At 32.7% G+C, this 24,373-nt stretch overlaps 2 protein-coding genes across 2 annotated transcripts; both read left to right on the forward strand.

The window, feature by feature from the left end:
* Positions 1 to 1,887: 1,887 nt before the first annotated feature.
* On the forward strand, positions 1,888 to 11,733 carry LOC132741239 (fibropellin-1-like). The gene is made up of 11 exons (XM_060729365.1): positions 1,888 to 1,899; positions 3,284 to 3,353; positions 4,385 to 4,507; positions 5,282 to 5,326; positions 6,347 to 6,472; positions 6,846 to 6,965; positions 7,768 to 7,884; positions 8,797 to 8,910; positions 10,031 to 10,144; positions 10,307 to 10,435; positions 11,099 to 11,733. Exons 1-11 carry the CDS (start codon positions 1,888 to 1,890, stop codon positions 11,239 to 11,241), a joined length of 1,113 nt encoding a protein of 370 aa, XP_060585348.1. The 3' UTR covers positions 11,242 to 11,733.
* LOC132741245 (fibropellin-1-like) lies at positions 11,241 to 24,070 on the forward strand. Its single transcript, XM_060729371.1, has 12 exons — positions 11,241 to 11,244; positions 11,758 to 11,892; positions 14,146 to 14,259; positions 14,473 to 14,589; positions 14,966 to 15,079; positions 15,895 to 16,008; positions 17,674 to 17,802; positions 19,199 to 19,309; positions 20,867 to 20,980; positions 22,314 to 22,486; positions 23,380 to 23,514; positions 23,915 to 24,070. Exons 1-12 carry the CDS (start codon positions 11,241 to 11,243, stop codon positions 24,005 to 24,007), a joined length of 1,353 nt encoding a protein of 450 aa, XP_060585354.1. The 3' UTR covers positions 24,008 to 24,070.
* The last annotated feature ends 303 nt before the right edge of the window (positions 24,071 to 24,373 follow it).

Here is a 24,373-nt window from a genome sequence, read left to right on the forward strand (position 1 = left end):
TTTTTTCTCCGCAAAATTATGTTTAATGAACAGAACAGAACTAGTTTTATCTGTACCGTATTTGTGAAGTATTATACTATAACGGACGCATTCAAAGTCTGTGATCGAAGTGTGAAGTAAAGGGCCGATAAGTTTGACCTCACTAGTATGGACGTAATACTACATTTTCATAATTACCCTATTAATATGATTTTTCAATCTTTGGAATTCTCATATTTATTCGGTATTGTGGCTGATTTGTGCCATGCTATACTTTCACTACGCGGGGCTCAGTGCGAAAACACGATTCCTATTATTATGGGTTTGGGGCGGGAGTGTATTGGATTTTTCGCACCAACACTGTAAGGTCAATTGGTGACACTTCCGCTTTACTGGTGGAGGAAGGCGTCAGGTGCCCTTTGTGAATTATTTCAGACACGAGCGGACCCCTTAGTAAAACCACCGACGTTCCCTAAGCTAGTTGGTTAGCTTGCTCACATGAAAGAATCTCCGTTGGGATTTGAACAAACAGTGGTGACGGGTAAGCTGTTTGAAGTCAACGACCTTAACCACCTCGCCCAAATCAATGTTATTATATCTCACCGAGATCATTTACTAATAGATTAAATCAGTTCATGTTCATGTCAACTTATACATGGAAAGAAATCTACAAGTAAAGATAAGATCGTTTATGAGTTACGTCTCAAAATTAATAGCCTACTCTAAATGTTTCCAGTTTGATCGAAAAATGTGTTTAATATTTTTGACATTATGTCATATAATCTTATATTGATAAAGTTTGACTTTATCAAAATTTACTAAAATATATATTATAGACGCAACGCTGGCTGACATATAAATACGGTGTATTATGTATTATTATGTTACAATATCGTTGGCGCATGTGCAGTAGTGACCAGAAAAAATTATATATTTGTTTACAATCTAAGAATGACAAAAATGGGTGCTTTTTTAAAATTATATTTGTCCACCATTAACTGTATTTCTTTTTACTTAGAATTCAAGTATAAATAACTTGACGAATATCTTTTACAGCACATAAGGTTGATCAGTTGTTATAAGCAAGTTTCCTTTTTTACTATATACAATTTAATCTTTAAAAAATCAAGCAGAATACATTGTATTTCAACTCACTTTTTGATTAGTGTTTGTTTGTTTTGCTTTTAGTTTATCTTTTTTTTTTAATTAATTCTGACATTCACAATAGCAGGTGCAAAAGAACTGTTATGGGCGTCCGTAACAAGGCTTCCAATATTTCACCTAAATATGTTTTGGCAAAAAATCGTTCTTTGAAATCTTGCCAAAACGTAGCCTTTGCTTCAAAAATGTTTTTCGATAATTAGCGAGACAGAATTCTGGTCAGACGAAATTAAGTATTTGGAGGTTGTAGATCAATTGCTTTATTGTTGTGTTTAACGTCGTACAAACACAGTATAGGTCATATGGCGACTTCAGCTTTTACTGGCACAGGAATAACTAAGGTGCCCAGTCCGTACATTAGTTCAAGAACAAAGGATACCTGAGTAGAACCATCGACGTTCCGTAAGCTTAATAGATAGCTTTAGCTTTATCACACGTAGAATTTGAAGAAGCTGGCACGGCTAGAGCCTACACTTATCTGAGTTAAGTAGTTTGAAGTAAGCGAGCTTAACCACTCGGCATCGGGCTGAATTGATTGAGCAATCATTAGTCGTGGGAATGATCTTACAATGTTCATGTACTTACTATTATTATTTTACAAATAAAAGGGTCGCTGTAAATCTTATCTTGTAGGTTACTGCGGAAAATATTTTTGAACATCAACTGTATGTTTGACAATCAGTCCTGTATATTGGACTATTGTCGTTGTTTGTACAATTTACGTAAAGGGAATGTTGGCATTTCTAAATGGTCAGAATGGTAAGTTATTTCTATTTCTTAAACATTAAACTTTAAATGCCAAAAGCCATTGTATCTAAACGCTTAAAAAAGATGAGAGTTTACATAAATTATTAAATAAAAGCGGTGCTTTATTGAGTTATTGAATTTCTGATATCTAGAGAAACAAATTAAAATAAACAAATAAATATTTTATTTATGTCGTTAGAAAAAGAAATATAGTTCTAAATATATATTTGAATCCATACATTACCCAATTATAACTGTGAAAAAGATGAAAAGTACCATTAAGAATATGTTTGTTATATATTTTATGAATATTAAAGTGAATTGGTCCAAAATGGAACGATTTTAATATCATACCAAACCACTTAAAATAAAAGTTGTACAAACACGTTCCCTTAATCTTAATATTCATTGACAAACAACACGAAAAATTTCAGGTAATTTTACATAGTGACTTCTGATTTTATATTTATGAAGAAAGGAACTTAGATATCTATACATGTAAATATTCATATACGTAAATCTTTTATTTTGACAAGCAATACCGTCGTCTGGCTTCCAACTATTTTGATAAGAAGGCCTGGGTCACCGTTTTATGCTTAAATTAACGAAATTATGTCAATGACTTTAAAGTAATGACAATAAAGTTTATAGGGTAAATTATTGCCCTTAAGAATACTTTATAAACATTTGTTTTGTTTGAAATTTGAATTTTTGTTTTGTCGAATAAAGCTTGATACATACATACATACATACATACACACGTACGTACGTACGTATGTACGCGCGAGCGCACGAACGCACATACATACATACATACATACATACAATTCAATATGTAGCAGGTCTTGCAAGCCTATACAATTCAATATATACCATGTCTTGCAAGCCCATACAATTAAATGTGTATTATTTCTTGCAATTCTATACTATTTATTGTGTACCATGTTTAGCAAGTCAATACAATTCAAAGTGTAGCAGGTCAAACAATGAGAAACACCTTCCAATAACCTTAAACCTTTCTTTTGATTTTGTTTTATTTTGTGACTTTAGTCCAAAATATACATACCGAATTGCGCCGTAGACTTAAAGGTGCATAGGTGGATATTTGTCCATGTTTGTATTTAACGGTACATTTGCATACAGCAGTTTTATTATACAAGGTGGCCAAAGAAACACTAAAACCATTCATCCACTATCGAGAAGTGGTTTGTCCACTACCATCATCAGCACTAGTTTAACATGCGGAAAGTCTTGTAAAAGTTTGACTGTATCTTTACTTTCTCGTTTGAACAGGAAGAGCACTGCTTTGTCTACTTTGTATATGCTTACACTTTTGATATTTAATTGGATGCGTTATATTTATTTTCCTTTGATCATTTATTTGTTTCTGTTTTAGGTTAACATTTGGCATTTGCTGATAGCAATTATATTGAGTTGCAGCTATGCTGTTACGGAAAAAACAATAGGTAAAAAAGATTTAATAATCATGAGCATTTTTTGATAGATGAGAAATTACGTTTCGTTACAAGATAGTATGCAAACACATTCTTTGCATGCATAACCTGAATATTGTTTATAGAAAAAAATGTAATTAGGTGTAGCATAAGTGGGAGCCCGCCCCCTAGTGCGAGGCAACAGTGAAATACCACTACTTTTATCGTTTCTTTACTTATTCAGTGAGGCGGGGACCGGAGCGCAAGCTCCCAGGTTCTGGCGCTAAGCGGGCGCCCTCTGTCGGCGCCCGTGACCCGCTCTGAAGACCTTGTTAGGCACCGTAAAGGAAGGGTATAAATATATAAGTACACATGTACTTATCCAATATTTACATCTAGCTTCTTTTGTTCTTATCCACATTATGCCTCATATTCGAATACATTTTCGCTTCCTTAGAAAGGGCAAACATTATTTTAATAACATATAAATAATAGTTCTAGAGCATGTTACATGTATGTGCTTGTCAACTTAAAAGGTAGCAATACATGTGAAATAATTTGTCACAAGAGTAAGAAAATGTTAATAAGGTAGCTTTTTGACTACCGTACAAAATACTTAATCACTGTAAGTATATGTAAGCAGCAGAAGAAAAAGATGGTTTGGAAATTGGTCGACGAGTATCGTTTCGGACACTATAATAGTACACCGAGAATAAAACTCTTTTTTAGAAATAAAATGAATAAATAAATAAATATGTTTTAAATGTAATATGTCAAGACTTACAAATGTCTGAATACATGTGTTAGCTATCAATTCTAATACTAATACATGTGTGGCGTCGTAGCCGAGTGGTTAACGCTTCGAACTAGTTATCTAAAGATTACTAGTCGCGTAGGTTCAAACCTCGTCAGGGGTAAGCCGTCGTTTCTTTGAGCAGCAAACTTTCCTCATTGCCAAGTACTTGTTGGTGTCAGAAACGGATCTGAGAGTTTATAAGCTTTTAGATTTCTATACCGTCTAACTAAAATAGAGTTTGTATTAGTTAAATATATTACTACTTTAGATACGAAGAAAAGATTCGTCTTGCAAGACTCTACTTTACGTAATTACGACCCGCACACAGAGATCTCACTTTGCAAATGTTTCAATGACTGTCATCTTGATTCCTTCAATTTGAAAACTACAAGTATGTTTCTTCTCTATTTTACAAATTTGTGTTGTCGTTTTTCTGGATTTTACTCATTTTTAACACATTTTGTGGTCATATCTTGGCAATGAATCCAGTAATTACAATGTCCGAGATTGTTTATCACGGAGAATTAGGAACGACACTTGCTATAACATTACATGGTATGGTTTAATTATTACAATCAAAAGATGATTTGTTAGTAGATTCAATCTGATGAATTTCAAGAGATCGCTATCAATCGGAGGTAAAAAGGATATCACAGTCACCAAATTAAGAAACATTTGGCCATTTGAAATTATTGAGTATTCAATGCGAAACAAAATAGATAATTTTATCTGTATTTTAATAATGGGGAAAAGTTATACCCGCAAAAAGGGCAGCATTATTAGAATTCAGGACTGTTCAACGTCTCGATGAGGCAAATGTTAAACAATATTGTTCTGTTTAATGGCTTATTCTAATACATTATCGAGTTGCAAACGTGCATTGTGTATTTGTGTAATTCTAAATGATACACACGGAAACGAAGGACACGAAAACACGCAAAATGTGTTCTCTTAATATTGAAGCTTTTTAATGATACATTCTCAATTTAGATTTAATAAATGAAAATTTGTGCTTATCTATTAGTTTTATTTGTTTTATATCTTATTTTATTTATTTAGTTTTATCAAGCATTATTTCAGAAAATTATGTTGTAATAAAAGATTTCTTGCAGCATATGAATGAAGTGAGTTTCAGATATATTTTTCTTTGTTTCATATTTCAAAGATTTGACAAGATATAATCAGATCTGGAATGCAACTGATTGTTCAGGTATGACATAGCGTTACATATTCCAGGCGATAGTAATTTTTAATTTGACTAAAATCAGCTCCTAAATTACGCTACCCATTAGGATCTGACGGCCACCAATAGCTTGTCATACCGCGATCTTTCAAACAGCCAATCATCGAGAAAGCTTTCACAATTTTAAAAGCGATGTTGTTTGTAATTTTAACCACTAGAAAAATGATACTGAGAAGTTTATTTTCAAGAACAAACATGGCGTTGTCCATATCGCCTGCAGTTAACTGGCATAATTTCTTTTCATTCATTTTATGTCATTTTGTGAGTTACGGATTATTGTCCACGCTTTTTTACAAGATTTTATATTCTTGCTTACAGTTTGGAATGGCACGATAGAGTGACAATGAAAGCCCCCTTATCACCACATTAAAAACATTTACGAATGTTTCAAAATTCTTAACTTATAGCAATGTGTGTTCCTGTTTCCACGAAACGCCTTAAGCAGATGGTTATTTTGATATTTTTGATATCTTTATATTAATACAAACATTTTATGCATGAAAACATACAGGACCATATGCACGACCGGTGGGTCCATTTCAACTTCCAGAATTCACGATTTCAGCTTCATTTATTCAACTTCATGAATTCGACATTATGAATTTAACTTCACGATTTTAACTTTATGAATTCAACCTCGTGAGTTCAACTTCATGAATTCTGCTTCACGATTTCAACTTAATGTATCCAACTTCACGATTTCAGCTTCATGAATTAAACTTTATGAACACATGTTTTGAATTACACGATTTCAACTTCGTGAAGTTGAAATCGTTAATTTTTAAAGTTTTAGTGAAGTTGAATCGTGAATTCTTGAATTCTTGAAGTTGAGATCGTGAATTCTTGATTTCTTAATGTTGAAATCGTGAATTCATAAAGTTGAAATTGTGAATTTGTGATAATGAACCTGAAAATTGAAGAAGTTTTTGAAATGTCACCACATGCTTTTCTACATATGTAATATATCTTTATTCTGTAATGATTCAGGAGAAACAAGATGCGGATTAAGTGATCCATGCAAAAATGGTGGGCATTGTATTGACAAAGACCATGGTAATTTCTACACATGTAACTGTGAAAAGAACTTCACAGGCATAGATTGCAGCATCAAAGGTTAGCGCATGCGCATTTCCTTCAAAACCTATTCCTCGATCATTAAAAAAATCGTATGTTTCAAAGATTATGTCGAGTAGACGAGGCATATACTTTAATATAAACTAGGTCCATGTCTGTAATATTTTCCTGCTAAAAGATGTGTACAACTTGGTAAGTTTATATGAATCATGTGTCTATCTTGATATTCCGTTTTTGTCATCAGCATTATTGTTTGTTAATGTACGGGTATATTGCATTTACAATGTATGAATATTGAATGTTTTGTTAATTTTACATAATCTACATTTTGATTCATTTGGTTTTGTGTTGACGAGAAACAATATGTACATTGTATTACATCGATAATCAATTGACTGTTTATTTTACGAAGCCGATAGTAACGTTTGCCTTCATAATCCGTGTCTACACAATGGAACATGCAGTAATACTCAATCAAATAAAGTGAAATGTAACTGCCCACTTGGATATGATGGCCAGTTCTGCGAGAATGGTATTTATTTCAGCGCCATTTATTTACTTAATTTATATTTTTATATCGATATATATATAAATAAGTGGTGACTTAGTTTAACATTACAGTGGTGGCCTGTCAAACCTCAACCAATTATTTGGCATAGCGGTGCATGAAATAAGTACTGGTTAGCTTTTGGGAAGCGCAGTCGATAGTGGATGAGATGAGCTTCAAACTTTAATTAACATTGAGCTAAAAATAAAATTGTCGAAACTGACTTTCAATGTTTAAACCTTAATCTAAATATAATCGAGATTATTTCGTTACTATGCCTAAAACCGTATTTCTACTAAGTATGCTTGACCGGTGAAATCGGAATGGAAGTAAGTTATCTATTTAAAATACGTCGTCTTTTCTTCCTTAACATCCATAATCTCTGGCAAAGGTATGGGTATTTCTTACTGTATGTTATGCTAAACAAAAAATTAAACTAATTTGTGTAATATGTTAAAACAACCTCGTCTTAAATAATCCAAAATATACTATTGGAATCACCCTAATTATTTTAAATTTATTGTTCTTATGACTACAGAAAATGTAACAGATAATCGTAATTTAAGTATTTACTGGTATAATGCGTTTACTAAACGTCGCCAATGACTCAATTCAATGTAAATTGCCAATTGTACATGTAGATATCTATAGCATAATGTTATGTTACTTATGATGAGTCATTGTAAAAAAATCTATATTTTTAAAGAATATTGTTTCTCTCACGATGTTTCCTTTGCCCTTTCCCATTGAGCTACAAACACAATACAGTCATGTATTATTAACACAGACATAGACGAGTGCGACCAGTTCCATCTTTGTCAAAATGGTGCGACTTGTCATAATACCGATGGTCACTTTCAATGCATTTGCCTTGCTGGTTGGAGCGGTACCCTTTGCGAGACTGGTAACTTTTTCATTTACATCAACTTTACAAGAACACATTTGTTTAGTCTTTCTGAAATTTGTGAGTCAGATATTGAGAAAATCAACCGAATTTGTTAAATGGTTTCAGGTGCAACTGTTAGGGTGTGTTTGTTAAGCTTGAGAAAACTCGTTTGAAAAAATTATAGCCACGGTCATAAACGACATTTTTGCATATTTTTATTACAGGATATATTTGATAAAGAGTGAGACTAAAAAGTGTTGGAGCCGTATTCCGGTATATAACGGACAAGGCGCTTAAATGAATGAAATAAATGCTGAAATCTTGCCTTTTCACTCAAAGAAATGTACATTTAAATGTTTTATACACATCTTCACATCAATTTATATACGATAACGAATAAAATAATATAAGAATGGACGAACAGAAGAGGTATTTTTCTGCCTTGTGATCATGATTTCTGCAAGCGTCTTTAGGTACTGCTCAATACTGTTGTGATAAGTCTATTTTGGTACATTTATGATTGAAAATATGTCTGACAAAAATATTTAAATTTAAATGTGCCCACAAGCTGATGTTACTATTTTAAACAAATCCGATATAATGTCAACAGGTTAGTGTCTTGTACTTTCGGTTTCTACAATCATTATAATAAATATATAAATAATGTATCTTTTGCTATTGTTTTTATGAATTCACCTCTTTTAGGTGGACTTGATATATTGGAAATAAACTTGTCATCTCAGCATTAAATTACTATTTGTTTACATGTTTAGTCCGAAATACCGTATCCGTTCTGTGTATTCATGATACGAGCGTATTGTGTTCGAGGTGAAGACTTACGGAAAGGGCCGAAAAGTTGCGATTCAAATTGTATTTGTCTGTGTGTGGAGTGAGTTGATTTACATCTTCAGTTTATCTTTTTTTGCTCAGATGTGGATGAATGCTCATCAAACACTTGCTTGAATGGAGCCACGTGTAATAACACACCAGGCGGTTATAATTGCACATGTGGGTCAGGATGGACTGATGTAAACTGTGACACAGGTAAATAACATTTTCAGATTGAAATTAAATTATTAGTTTGCGAGATATAAAACAGGCTATAATAACAGATAAGAGACTTTTGTATTCGGTTTTTTGAGCTTTTTCAATTTTGAAATTCCTGTTTAATAGATTGGCGACTAGGAAGCTGTGGTCGGGCGGACGTCAGACATGTGGTTTCCTGTCTATAACTAAAGTTAGGAATAATATTATGCAATAGCAAATTTATGTAGAGACCTCGCGTGGGATTTGTTACTTAAAACACGGTATCTGATCAATAAATTATTGCATGCAAATAGCAAGCTTACTAAGAGACCGTGCATTTGACTTCTTTTAATCCTCTTGTGGGTTTGGTGGTGGGAGTCAAGGTCGCTGTTACTTAAAATAAAAAATGGTTTCCGGTCGATATCTAAAATTAGAAATTAGATATAGTAATAACAATTGATATTTATAAATTGATTTTGGCCCTCCTAAGGTCAATGTCAATGTCTTTGTTTACAAAAAATTGAAAAATGATTTCCAGTCAATAGCCGGAAGGAGTTAGGAATCTTTTCACACGGTGTTACACCGTTAACAATAGAATGATCTACGTCTTGCGCGTTTTACAGGTATTTTTATGTAAAAGTTTGTTTGTACGTGGAAAACTCAATATATGTTAAATTTCGGAGTATATTTGTTGCTAAGGAAAATGTTCTAGCTACACTAGCTAAACACTTTTGCACACGATGTAGACATGTATGTTAAATTATACACATTCAATTCGGTTAAATTTAACCACTTGGTTACGTATAAATTTTATTAACCAAATGTATAAAAATTGGATAAAATTTAACCGGCGTAACATTTTGTTTCAATTAACACTTGTGTGGGAGGGGGATTGAACTTATTAACCAAAATTTAACCAGAAATAGAAACGGCTGTCGTTAATCTACTGCGTCTTAATTTTCATTCACATTTGTATAAAAGTAAACAATAATGGTCTTATATGATGGTAACTCTATTAGAAATCATGATATGATGGTAACTCTATTAGAAATCATTTAGAACTCTATGTATTTGCAGTTAAAGAGACACGATTTTGTTACAATAGTAAATTAATACATTATTTTATTTTCCGGACAAGATGTCAACGAGTGTATGAATAGCCCTTGTATAAACAATGGAACATGTAATAACCTTAATGGAACCTACGACTGCGCCTGCCCCTCAGCATGGACCGGCACTAATTGTGAAACAGGTAAGTGTGATCTTCTGCCATTCATTTAAAGAATATATCATACAATTTACTTGCACTCATTCAGTACCCTCTAATCTGATTTTATATCACATCACATAAAAATCAAGATGTATTTTAAAAGATGTGTTTAAATCATTGAATGCTATGCCATGTCTTTTACAGATTTAGACGAGTGCCAAACCTTTAACTCAAAAGGGTTTTTATGTTGGAACAACGCAACGTGCACAAATTCGATTGGTGGCTACACGTGTAATTGTGCAATTGGTTGGAAAGGACTATTTTGCAAAAAAGGTATGCATATTTAAATAGTGTATGCATATAACTGGAATTTTCGCCTTTTAAAGATTACTGCTTATTTTCAAGAAAAAAAGGAAAATCTATTTAACAATATTATACAATGTACATGTATTATCAAGTGAACAAAGAATGTTATCAACACATTGCAAACACCAATCTTTACTTGAACTTGAAATGTTTCCTAATATCTTATTTTTTAAGTTGATTTTCGTGAATCTTGTGGCTTATCTTGATGCTTTAAGCCTTTGTCTTGTTAAGAATGGAGAAAATCAAGGACAAAAGCCGTTGATAGTGAATAAAAAAATGACATCTTCATAAAGGAGTGCATGTAATTGACGAATGTTAGAAGTAATTTGTAAATGTACGGAGCAATCTTCAAATGAATTCATACTTGAGCATGGAAATATGTATAAAATATATACAGTTATAAAAATTAACTGGGTAAAATATGGGTATTTTTGTAAATGGGACCAATAAAAGAAAAGAGAATTGTGATACTAAAAATACAATACTGACTTGAAATTAAATTATCAAGACTAAATTTAAACATGTGTCGACTATTCTCCTATACTTAAGATCCTAATTTTTCTTTTTTGTTGTTGTTTTTTTTTATCAATTAATGTCGTCATCTTATCATTTTGATTTTGAATCTTGTAGAAAACCACGATTGTGACAGTTCACCGTGTGGAAATAATGGAACTTGCTCTCTTACACCATCTGGATTTAATTGCACATGCCCAGAAGGATGGGAGGGACAAGCATGTGCTCACGGTGAAAAAAACCAAAACGTTTTAACATAATGTGTTTATGATGTGTTACGGGAATGTTTTAAAGAAATCGTTATTTAAATAACTATTCATATAACGATTCTTTATGTTATGATATATTTTTCCTTTTTTTCTCTTTCATTTTATCAAAGGTTTTACAAATGATATGATATATTTAGACACAGTACATAAAAAATCGATACTTTTCAAAAGTTAAACGTACTGTCGTTATTGTGACTCATATTTCGGACTCATGCCAGCATTAAAAGAACACCCCTGAGTTTTTTTGACACGATGGGATTAAACATTATTTCAAGATAAATGTTCCATTTTGATATAAGATTAGACCAACATTATCTTTATGTTTCTGGACTTTTGAACCTCAGTGGAGTTCGTTTATTCGTTTAATTACCTTTGATACTTTAGAAAAAAAAACACGAATTATGCACGCGAGCGTTATTTCAACTGTTGCCACTATATTACATTAAAAGTCGTGCTATTGTTACAACAACAACAACAACAACAACAGCAACAACAACATATTTAAAGGTTATTATAATATTTTTACAGATGCTGATGAATGCATTTTACAACCTTGTTTGAATAATGGTACGTGTTCTAATACAGAGGGTAATTATAGCTGTAAATGCAAACCTGGATGGACAGGCACACACTGTGATACAGGTAAATATTTATTGGCAAGATTGACCTGAAACATTTCAATATTCATTATGTCCTCTGAATTTAAATATTCAGTTAAAATTGACCTGTGATTGAAAATAAATTCCTAAGATATTTAAATATTCATTATACATGTATCATCAAAGTTTTAATAATCATTGCATTGACCTTCTTCCGTAGTGATTGGCAATATATTCCTTAGATATTTGAAAATTCAGTTTGCCATCAGAATTTCAATATTCATTACATTGACCTTCTTCCGTGGTGATTGGCAATATATTCCTTAGATATTTAAGAATTAATTATGCCATCAGAATTTCAATATTCATTACATTGACCTTCTTCCGTAACTTAGGGCCCAGTTACACAGACGGTCGGTCCCCAATCGGTCATTTAATTTTAAATTTACTCGCTGTTATGATCGGTTGTCATGCGTGATTTTTATCTGGTTATCTGTGTAAACGGCCATCGGTGACAGAAAGCAAACTCAAACGGGAATGGGTCGATGATTAAATGCTGAAATACTTTTGGTTTTTATCGTTTGTAAATCGGAGCTAAATCGGGCGTAACGCTGATTAACCGGTGTTTGATAGCTAGTCATCAGTGGTTAAACACTTTCCGTCAGATATGGCCGGTGATTCATATTTGGTCACCTTTGTCCGATCGGCGATATCGGTGATTAAGAGCTTGCACATCTCGTGATATAGGTTGCCGTCGGTAATTTTTAAAATATTTTCACCGATCGAGAATTTTAAACGTGTTTAAAAGTCCCAATCGGTAATTTTTCACCGATGAAACTTATCTTTCCCCAATAGCAGTTGATAGGTGGAAAACAGGTGACCAATAGGTGATATCGGTGATAAATACGTTGTCATCGGTTCACTCCATAATTTGGCTAAAAAAACTACCGATCAATCACCGATGGCTCTGTGTAACTGGGGTGTAAGAGTATGAGAGCATCAGTGTAACTTAATGTAAAATCTTCTCATGTTAACATGTAGATCTAATAGAAATCGATAGGAGGTCACCCTCTTGTGACCTTTCAATCAGCCAATCAGTGGCCGCGTTCACGATCATGCAGCGGTTTAGTTTCTATTTTTAAGAGTTTATAAACAAGAAACTTCTGCGCGATTTTCACAATTTCAAGATATAGCAGGTGAACAAAAAGGCAAAGCCCACGTTTTTTTTAAATAAATATTCTAAAATTGACACTTACATAATGAAAATGATAGAATATAATTACGTTCCTAAAATTGAAATGTCTGTCTTAATTTGAAAATCGTGTTGAATCTGATGATCTGGTTCGTTCATAATTTCAAATATTTTTGTAGAAAAAGTTTAATATAAAATTTCATTCGGTTTTCGTCATCTGGTTCAAAACCATAGAAGAAACCAAACCGCCGAATTTTCTGTTTGTGTATCTATAATGTACAAGACATATAAACTTAACAAATCCACAGTGTTGTTAATGACACAAACTGTCAGGAAGAATCGGGATAAAAATAAATCTATAAAGAAAATACATGTGTGTTGAATTTGATTCGTCCATATTCGAAATATAATTCCAAAAGCCAAACGAGAAGTTGACGGCCTGAGCACTTCTTTTTTTAAATACAACATCCGAACTGAATATTCATAATAACATTGATTTACTCTTCTGATTCTAGACTATTCCCAGAGGTCACAGATATCAAGAGGATTAAATTTTTCGTTTGAGAGAAATATTGAATATATATTCACGAAACATGATAAAAGGCGTATATTTTCATGAGCCAGAAGGCAAGTCAAAATATGTGTCATTTTATCACGTTGAGTGATAATATATACCATATTTCATGAAGAACGTAAAAATAACCTTTTTATGTAATTTCATTATCAGAGAAAAATGGTTTCGAATCTCCTTGCGGTCTTGTTTTGACTGTTTTTGCACGCGCAGCTTGACGTCACGTAAACAACTATTTAAACATCTGTACAGCGTTAATGACTGCATTTAAGATATTGGTGTTCGGATTTATTTTCTTAGACCATTTTCTATTGTTGAATTAGATTTTAAAACAAAATTCAACAAAAAGTTGCTTTTTTATTTATCAGATTTTTCAAACAAAATGGCGAAAGAAGTCCCTTAAAATAAATATGAGTTTTGACTCACTTTCATATTTATATTTCATATTTATTTTTAACAAATACGAAACATACTAGACTTATATAGCACCATATATCAGGGGTAAAAATAAATAATATTATATACAATTTCAGACCTTGACGAGTGTTCGCAATCACCTTGCCAACATAACGCCACATGTACAAATTTTGATGGAGGATTTAACTGTAACTGCACTGACGCATGGACAGGTCCAATCTGTGTAAAAGGTTTGAGTTAAAAAAAGCCAATACATTATGTATACCTTGATATGAGGAAATTCATTTTTCCAAGAAAGCAGTTACTTTTAAACATTTATTGTGTTTCTACATGTACACTGTAATTGTTACCAAGATCACTAAAGGCTTATTGACAGATTCAGATTTTAAACTATGAAAATGAAATTTTGGTGTACAAAATATTTCATATATGATTAAATATAGATGTGGATGAGTGCTTAACAAATAATCCGTGTAAGAATAACGGCACGTGTTCCAACTTGCCTGGGGGATATAAGTGCGCATGCTTAGCTGGATGGACCGGAAGTAATTGTAACACAGGTACTTTTATTTGTTTTTGTTTTTTGTTTTTTTATAGTATCAAAAATTGAACTCAATTTCAATTTTTGATACTATACAGTACACACGTATTGAGATTTTGTGCTCGATTGTGTGCACATTATACATGTAATACACCCCTGATGAAGGCATAATACGCCGAAAGTACTTGGGTATATATATATATATATGAGGAAATTCTTTTTTTTTTTCAAGAAACAGTGAGTTTAAACTTTCAAACATAAATTGTTTTGTTAATTGTTACAAAAATCACTAAAGGCTTATTGACAGATTCAGATTTTAATGAATGAAAAAGAAATCTTGGTTTACAGCCGAACAATTCCATGACACAATATCTCTTGTATATGATTGAATATAGATGTAGATGAGTGCTCAACAAATCTATGTCAGAATAATGGCACGTGTTCCAACTTACCTGGGAGATATAACTGTTCATGCACATCAGGATGGACCGGAAGTAACTGTGACATAGGTACTTTCATTTCTTCTTGCTGCTTCGAAACTATTATAGTCATTTTAAGTTCATCCTTCCTGAGAATATTGGGACAATCCTACTTTTTAAAGATTTTGACGAATGTCACAAACACCCGTGCAAGAACAGTGGGGCCTGTTTGAATAAAAATGGCGGATACACCTGTAATTGCCCGCCATATTTGACAGGGCAAATGTTTTGAATTAATTGTATATATTTTTGGTCGGACAATGAGAATCGATGTTACATACGAGTACATGATTTATTTGTAATAAGTGTTTCTTTAAGGAGTATTTGATTGGCTTATAACCGTATATCTAAAATGATATATAATGCATTATCGTGTGAATATATTCATTCCCTTATTGGATGTAAATAAACTTATGCATACATAGGCACAAAGATTATGTTTTCTAAAGATTTTATTTGCTGAATAATTTTTACTTTCAAAAAGAGCTATATTCCATAAAAATAGTTTATGAGTCTTCGATTATAATATCGACCCGACAACTTGTATAAAGTTTTAAGTGAATACTTTCAGTAATTTTGAAGATGTTACATGCAAAAAGTGAAAACAAGAATGAACTATTGATGTTGTAATATATAAATTTCATATATATATAAATATGAGGAAATTCTTTTTTATTCAAGAAAGCAATGAGTTGAAACTTTAAAACATAGATTGTCTTATTTATTGTTTCCAAGATCACTTAAGGTTTATTGACAGATTCAGATTTTAATGAATGAAAAAGAAATATTGGTTTACAGCCGAACAATTCCATGACACAATATCTCTTGTATATGATTTAATATAGATGTAGATGAGTGCTCAACAAATCTATGTCAGAATAATGGCACGTGTTCCAACTTACCTGGGAGATATAACTGTTCATGCACATCTGGATGGACCGGAAGTAACTGTGACATAGGTACTTTCATTTCTTCTTGCTGCTTCGAAACTATAGTAGTCATTTTAAGTTCATCTTTCCTGAGAATATTGGGACAATCCTACTTTTTAAAGATTTTGACGAATGTCACAAACACCCGTGCAAGAACAGTGGGGCCTGTTTGAATAAAAATGGCGGATACACCTGTAATTGCCCGCCATATTGGACAGGGCAAATGTTTTGAATTAATTGTATATATTTTTGGTCGGCCAATGAGAATCGATGTTACATACGAGTACATGATTTATAAAGTGTTTCTTTAAGGAGTATTTGATTGGCTTATAACCGTTTATCTAAAAACATATATAATGCATTATTGTGTGAATATATTCATTCCCTTATTGGATGTAAAAAAACTTATGCATACATTGGCACAAAGGTATTTTCTAAAGATTTTATTTGCTGTTAAAGTGACACTTGATTGGGTTATGTTATAAAAAAAACATGGAAACACGAGGCTATTTGATTTGTACGAAGGGGCGTAGATTGCCGATTTTTTTTATGTTCTTTCTTTTTTGTATCATAGGCAAAACTAGAAATGTGTTCATAGGACAAGGGTGCCCCCACACTCCACCGATTTGTCAATCTTATGTTTCTAGGTCTTTTTTTTTTGCTAATAATCCACATAAAAATACCCAGGTGCACAACTTCACATGCTGAGCAACATTATCGTAAGGTTGCATGACCCTAGGTCAAATACTTTTTTAGTTACGTCCGACACAAGTTGAAAATTGGAAATTTTTACTTATTCAAAGGCAAGAACTCTAAAAATACTTAATGTATCCACATGCAAATACCAAGGTGCATAACTTCACACGCTGATCAACTTTCCAGTAAGGTTTCTTGACTCTAGGTCAAATATATTTTTAGTTACGTGCGACACAAGTTGAAAATTGCAAATGTTTACTAAGTCAAGGGCAATAACTCTAATAATGCTAAATATATCCACATGAAAATACCCAGGTGCACAACTTCACATGCTGATCAACATTCTTGTAAGGCTTCATGACTCTAGGTTAATAACTTTTTGAGCTACATACGACACAAAAAGAGAACGGACAGACGGAAGGACGGACGTTCTTACAGGAGAGTAATAATGTGGCTACTCTATTGTTCTCTCTATTGTTCTTTTAGCCACACAAAAGAAAATAGCCACATAAAAGCATTACAGAATAAATGACATCAAAGAGAAAGAACAGTTACCTGTTGTCCCTCTAGCCACATAATTACTGTCCTGTGGGTGCGGATGGACGGATGGACGGACGAACGGACAAGGGTAAATCTATACCCCCCCCCCCCTATGGTGGGGGCAAAATAAAAAAACGTTCCTTGTTGTCACAATATGATAAATATGATACAAGTAACTAATTAATGGGCACCTGAATATATAATATTTCTATCGATATCCCTTTCTCTGCCAACACAATAAGTAAACCCCAGCAAAAATGAGCCAATCAATGGGTATGCTCTGGGTAACCTGCACTCCAGTTAACGCACTGTGCATGTACATTTGTATATGTAAACGATTTAACCCTGACACATGTTCAACAAAAAGGTCTCCAAACTAAGATACAACGTTTCTTATACTAGAGTATCAGATACGATGTTAGATGCGTTGTGTTGTGATATATTCTTTTTTTAAACCAGATTTAGACGAGTGTGCGATATTTAACTCTAGAGGGCTTCTGTGTCGCAATGGTGCTACTTGTACAAACGAAATTGGTTCCTTCAAATGTAACTGTAGCGAAGGATGGACAGGACGGTTTTGCTCGGAAGGTATGTATTCGGTCTGTTTATATCATTTTTAATAATCATCTTTAACACTGTTATATATTCCTAATAATTTCATTGGCCTAAAATGGTATACATTAACCATAAATTGCTTATTTCCGATATTTGTAACATGTCTTGGACAAATTTGTGGAAACAAACAAACAAAAACAAACAAAAAACAATATAATTTTCGGATCGCTGTCACAATACTGACCGTTCACATATTTTATAAGCAAGGTTTTCCAAAGTTGAAAAAAGATAGGTAGCGTAAAGCTTCGTAAATTTCTGGGTTTTTTTGGCAACATATATGTTACCCTTTCGTCGTATTAACATGTTTTCGAAAGGGAAATCATATTGTCGAAGCATTGTCCGTGTTTCTGTCACACTCTTGTCTTGACAATAGTAATTTGACAAAATCGTCGACCAGTTAGAGAAAGAACAGTGTTTTAGAGAAAGTACATTGCCCAAAAACTATAAAATCATTGAAACACCACATGATTATAAAGACTAGTGAGCGTAAGTACTTTATTTATGTCCCTTTATGATACATAATTAAATTATAATGTTTGGCTGGAAATTATTTTGAAACGTGAGAGATGGGGTACATTGTTCAGGAACCATAATGACACATTGCTTGAATTTTGAATTATCTTCCTGTAAAACTCTTCATCATTCAAGTTACTCTTTTGCTTAAATAATCTTTATTCATTGACAATGGTCTTTCATATTTGTGTTGAACATTTCTTTGGTAGTCTTATAAATAAAGGTGTAGTTAAGAGTCACTTTGGTCAAGGTCATGATGCTTTAACTTTGGCACTACGATAAAAGTCACTTATACTTGATTACATTTTGTTACACATCCATAACATATTTGCTATTACAGCTTTCATTTAATAACTGATGTCTTTCATAGCTATTTAGTAGGTAAATATCCCGTGGGGTCCTATGATTTTGAGAGGAGGGAGAAGAAGTCACTAGTGCATTAAGATTTTTACACGGGCAATGCTGCTCTGATTTATTGACTGATAGCATATTTGATATAGGTAGATAATCTAACTTTGGTTTAGTAGGGTCAATGTCAACGATGCTTAGAATATATTTTGTTAGCACACGTTTGCGCCTACCCGTTATTCGGGCAATAGATTGAAATAAGAATCCCTAAAGAAAGTCCAATACAACATAATTGAAAATGTTGCAGGCTCGGTTTGATTGACCCGTACCTGCGTATTTATAGACATGTATATAACCCAAACCAAATCTAACAACATTTTTGAGACCGTTGTTCTATAAACGAAGATTATTTTTTCTAAATGTAATATAGAGATAAGATTAAAAAAAAGAAAAGCTTATATTGTCTTTATGGTTTATATATATAGCCTATGCACACTTTTTGCTGTAGATATCGATGAGTGCAACAGTTCGATCTGCGGTGCATATGGAAAGTGTAACAATTCAATCGGAAATTTTACTTGCACATGCGCAGATGGGTTTGAGGGTAAAACGTGCGAAGGTTTGATTTGTTACATATTTTTCATTTATTAGCGTCTGGAGAATGATTTTTCTATATAATTTTTTTTTCTCTTATAAAGCAATTAAATTTATATAGAACTCTCACTAATTTTAAGTGTTTTGTCGATGATGTTGATCATGAAAACATGTTACGTTCATTATTCTCCATACTTGTTATTATGCTTAGATTATGCTTATAAATATTTTTGCATACTCTAGTTCTTTAAATATATCAAACCACTTGCTTCTCACGGCTGTGGGTTTGAATCCCGGCAGGGACTTTGGATTCTTTCATGAGAGGAAACTATCCAGCTAGCTTACGAAACGTCGGAGGTTAACCTCTGGTGCTTGTTTGTGCCTGAAAGGAAAGGGCATCCCAGGTCTTACTCCCCAATAAGGCTGGAACGTCGCCATATGACCTATGCTGTGTCGGTGTGACGTAAAACATAATCAAACAAGTAAATATGCGTAAATTGTTTAAAACACGCACAACCCCAACAATTTTCATCCGATGTTTTGGGTTATCTATCATATACAAATACTGCAAAGTTAATATAAATATGAAATGATATTAAAAACAAAACTATTGCCTAGGTATTGAATATGCACCTTGATAGATTTGCCTGCGTTATTGCTGTGATAATACATGTATGTACATTGTAAGTTTGTCCGAATCGGATAAGCGGGGTTTTGTTTGGATTTTTCCCCGTTATTTTTTCCTTTTCAATCATGGTTAAGCATAATAAAATATTTGACGTCATTATCTCCCACGACATATTTAAACATTATGCCACCAGTTTCTTTCGTTAAACCTTTTTTTAATCGAATTTGAAGGGAATTCAGTGAGTTATTTTGACATGACGGGACTGGAAATAATTTTTCAAGATCAATGTTCTATTTGATGTACATCTAGACCAATAACATGCATGCAAAATTTAGGATTATTTACACACTCCGTTTTTCCAGACTGATTATTCAAATTATGAAAAATTATCCAAAATTGAAAAGCGTTGCAATGCTTTTCACTCAAATCGGGCTAAAATAGTACACAAATACGATTTTCAATTTATTCTTTCTGTTTTAACTGCCCCAGTTGATCTATGTAGAAAATTAAATTTTTTATCATTTAAGGTTTTAGGATCTTAAAAGATTTACGAAAAAAAGATAAAACCATTCCTGATAAGGTTTTATAACCGTAACATTTTTTTCTCAAGATTTTAGTAGTTAACGAAGACCACTCTGAAATTATTCAGACAATAGGGCAATCTGAACAGAACCCTTACTTTCCTCAGACATGACATGACTGGGTTCAAGCCGAAAGCGTTGGGGTGCAATTGATTCTAATTCTTTAGGAGAAGAATTTTTAAAGCACTATGTCTTCCGTTCTAATCATTTTCTTTGAATATATGATTTGATATGTATTATGACAATTGTATTTTCTTGATATGTATATATTCGGGAAATAAATATATTTAAACTTTTTGCATTGGGAACACCAATTAACATCTTACCAACCAAATGACCGATTAATAGTGATTTTGCTGATCTTTATTTACAGATATTGATGAGTGCGAGTTACATCCGTGCCAGAATAACAACACGTGCATTAACAAACCCGGAAACTATACATGTGATTGCGATAGTGGATTTGTGGGAGATCATTGTGAGATAGGTGTGAAAGATTTTTTTTATCCAGATATAAAGTTAACTTAGCGGAATGAATTGATAACTAGATCTTTTTAAATGTGACGTCGTGATATGCTATTGAAAATTGTCGAAAGAAAGTTTTTATTTTCATCGTGAAATATTTTTTCGAATAAAGACAAAGGTTCATATATGAATGCATTGAAAGTTTTTTTGTGTCCAACTTTATTTGTCTTTCAATGAAAACGCTGTATTTCTTAAAAATGCTGTGCGTCAGTTTCATAGAAAAACAAAAGTCGATACTCTATCGAATTCCGTTCATAGTCGATTTCTATTTTTCAAAGTACTTCATTGAACCGCATAGTGACGTAAAAAGTGAATAATTATGTGTTAGTATTCATCCGTTACTGTCCTACAGAAATAAGAATCATTCTTAACTCATTTTATTGAATGAATGTTGTCCTCTCTATACATGATTTTATATTTATTAAGGATTCTTTTTCTCGTGTTTATGTATTTGTATGCAAAATCAAGGGGATCATACCATGCTCGAGCATCCTCAAAATTCTGATGCCGCGAACACATTTTCAATCGGTATTTTGAACAAAAACGAGACATGTAAACCAATTAGAATAGATTTGAATTTAATTTCTTTCTTGCAAAGAATATGTACTTACCTTCAGTTTATTATTCCAAATGCCTTGACGCAAGTCTTCGCCAGTTTTCTCCAATTGATCCCATTATGAACGTAGACTGCTATTTGTGTAATTGATTCTTCAATAAATTCACTAATAGTTGTGTGAAACTTTCAATATTCTTTGCAAAATAAATTAAATTATAATATATTCTGATTGCTTTACATGACTCGTTTTTGTTCAAAATAACGGTTGAAAAAGTGTTCGCGGTATCAGAATTTTGAGGATGCGTGCGCATGGTATGACCCCCTTGATAATGAGATAATCAAATAAACTTGAAACTTGAAAACTTGAAACAACAACCCATATGACCCATGAAAATGTTTATCGGTAACGTTCATTTTTTTAAAGATTGGGGGCAGTGATTTTTTATAAATACGATCGTTTTCATAGTTAATCCTAAACATTTTTCACTATCATTTATTTTTCAAATGCTAATTATAATAGTAAATTTTTTTTTTTAAATATGTTACTATTTTAGATAGCAAGACTGTCTTTTCAGCAAGAAAAATCAGAATATTGTCACTTTAACATGATGTTATCCTCCTAAACGCAATATACAATTAATAATATTTGATACTTTAGTTCTATTTTATATACCTGAAATTTGCGGAAATACTCTATGATGACATAAATTTTATTGTCTCTTTATATTTTTTTCCAAAGTTCTGCCGAAATGTACGCATCTATGCAGTTTAGATGCTGTTATTACTCAAACAGCTGTCAACAGTCCGCAAGCCAGTATTTGCCAAAACAACGCGAAGCATACACCAAGTGAGGCATTACCAATGACATGTTGTAATATTGGAGCAGTCGACTCGTGGCAGAAAGGATTAAAGGTTGAAAAAACTTTTGATTATTTTTCCTACGGTAAACAAATAAACGTTTGTATGGAAAAGCCATATATATAAATGTCCTCCGTACATTTTAGACGCCATACTTTTGAAAATATTGTTTTCAGAAAATAGAATTTGGCTGTCTGTGTCAATTATACAAGTAAATTTCCTGACATGAATAAATTTTTTTTCGGTAGAAAGGGCTTTTCTTTGTTCATTAGCCTACACATCACTAGGTTTCCATTAATTTGCAAACTCCCCTTACTTTTCAGTGGTTTATAATTGGTGTTCATCAACACTTCTTAACTTCCTGATGTTTGATTTGTAACACCATGTTCAAAGTCTTCCTTATTACCATTTATTTTAAAATAACATACATGTATGATATTATCTGACAATTCATACAAAACAGTTTTTGCTATCATAATTAAAAAAGGGTTTGTAACTTTTATTATAATGTTAATAGGTAAGTGTATAATGGCCTTGTTAATGGACTGAAGAATGTCAAATTAGAATGATCAGGCTTATATGACAGTCTAAAGCCCAACAAGGCCATTATGAGAACAAATAATCATTGACAATTTCATTAACTAAGAACACATATTCTAATAAAAGTAAAGTACTGAACTAAACAAAATTTATGTTAAATTCTGTTGTTCTTAAAATATCTCGGCGGCTCTTTTTGCAATGCAAAAGGAAAGCAGATTCATAATGGCTGAGCTGGAGAGCCAGTCAAAATCCTCCAATCTCATAATCGCCGAGTTTTCTCATAAGGGCCGTACATTTTGCATAATGGCCTTGTTTTATAATGGTCATAATGTCATGTTGAACTTCATATTGGCCTAACATTTGAAGTAAAAACATGCCTTTATTTAAAAGCTAATTAATAATATCAGGTAATGGACCATTGTGAGAACGGAACGCTTCCTACGCACACCCCCGTCGCCTCCTTCATCAACGGATCAGTACAAATCGGGTCTGCAGGTGTATTTCTGGAATATGAGCCTGGGATGTGTAAAGAAGGGTTTTTGGTAAGATCCTTCAAATTTACCTATTTTCAGTCCCGTATACAACTAAAATAATATGAAATACAAACACGTTTGAGTACAAGTGTAATTTGTGATAACGGAAAAAAACATGTCAAGATTTGTTTTGTTGCACTTTGATTGCTTGTCTGTGTAATTTTCTATTTTGTTTTGTCATTCCATCTTATGAACTTTATTTACCTTGATAACTAGCCAGTACTATCCAGCTTCTCCGCAAGTGACTATTTACTTATCAAACAAAATATCTGAAACGGCGGAGGAATACAATCTCCGAAACCGGTAAGCACAGAAAAAACTGAAACATAAATTCAAATGTATAGAAAAAAAACACATGAAATTGTATTTAACTGAACTATCGTCCTAACCACTCCTTTTTTATTTTTAGATGATATACCAGGACTGCGACAACCCACCAACACTTCTTAATAAAAACGGAACCAATGGATATGATCCGAACTCTTACTACACATTTTTTTGAAATAAATTCACTTGTTGAAATTCTATTTTAGAAAATACAATCACCCGGTACAAACACGTAGAATGACTATGTTATTTGATCAATTTCCGGTATTCCATGCATGCGTGAGAGCGACGTAAATGTTATACGTGAGCGTTAAACTGAAAAGTGATGCGAATTTTTTCATGGACTCACTATATTACATACATCCGTCAAGCATGGGTAAAAAGCAAAATATTTCGTTTTTCCGTTTAAAATTTCACAAGAATTTATGTTTATTTTTGTTCTTGTAGTTTTGTTTGCGAGTATGGTTATGATAGTACTGTTGTATATACAAGATTCCACTTTAAAATTATTTGTTCAAACGAAAGTAACATTCAAACTCTT

This window comes from Ruditapes philippinarum, unplaced genomic scaffold, assembly GCF_026571515.1.
Source record: "Ruditapes philippinarum isolate M1 unplaced genomic scaffold, ASM2657151v2 ctg1524_1_1_1_1, whole genome shotgun sequence".
In the NCBI taxonomy this organism is placed as follows: domain Eukaryota; kingdom Metazoa; phylum Mollusca; class Bivalvia; order Venerida; family Veneridae; genus Ruditapes; species Ruditapes philippinarum.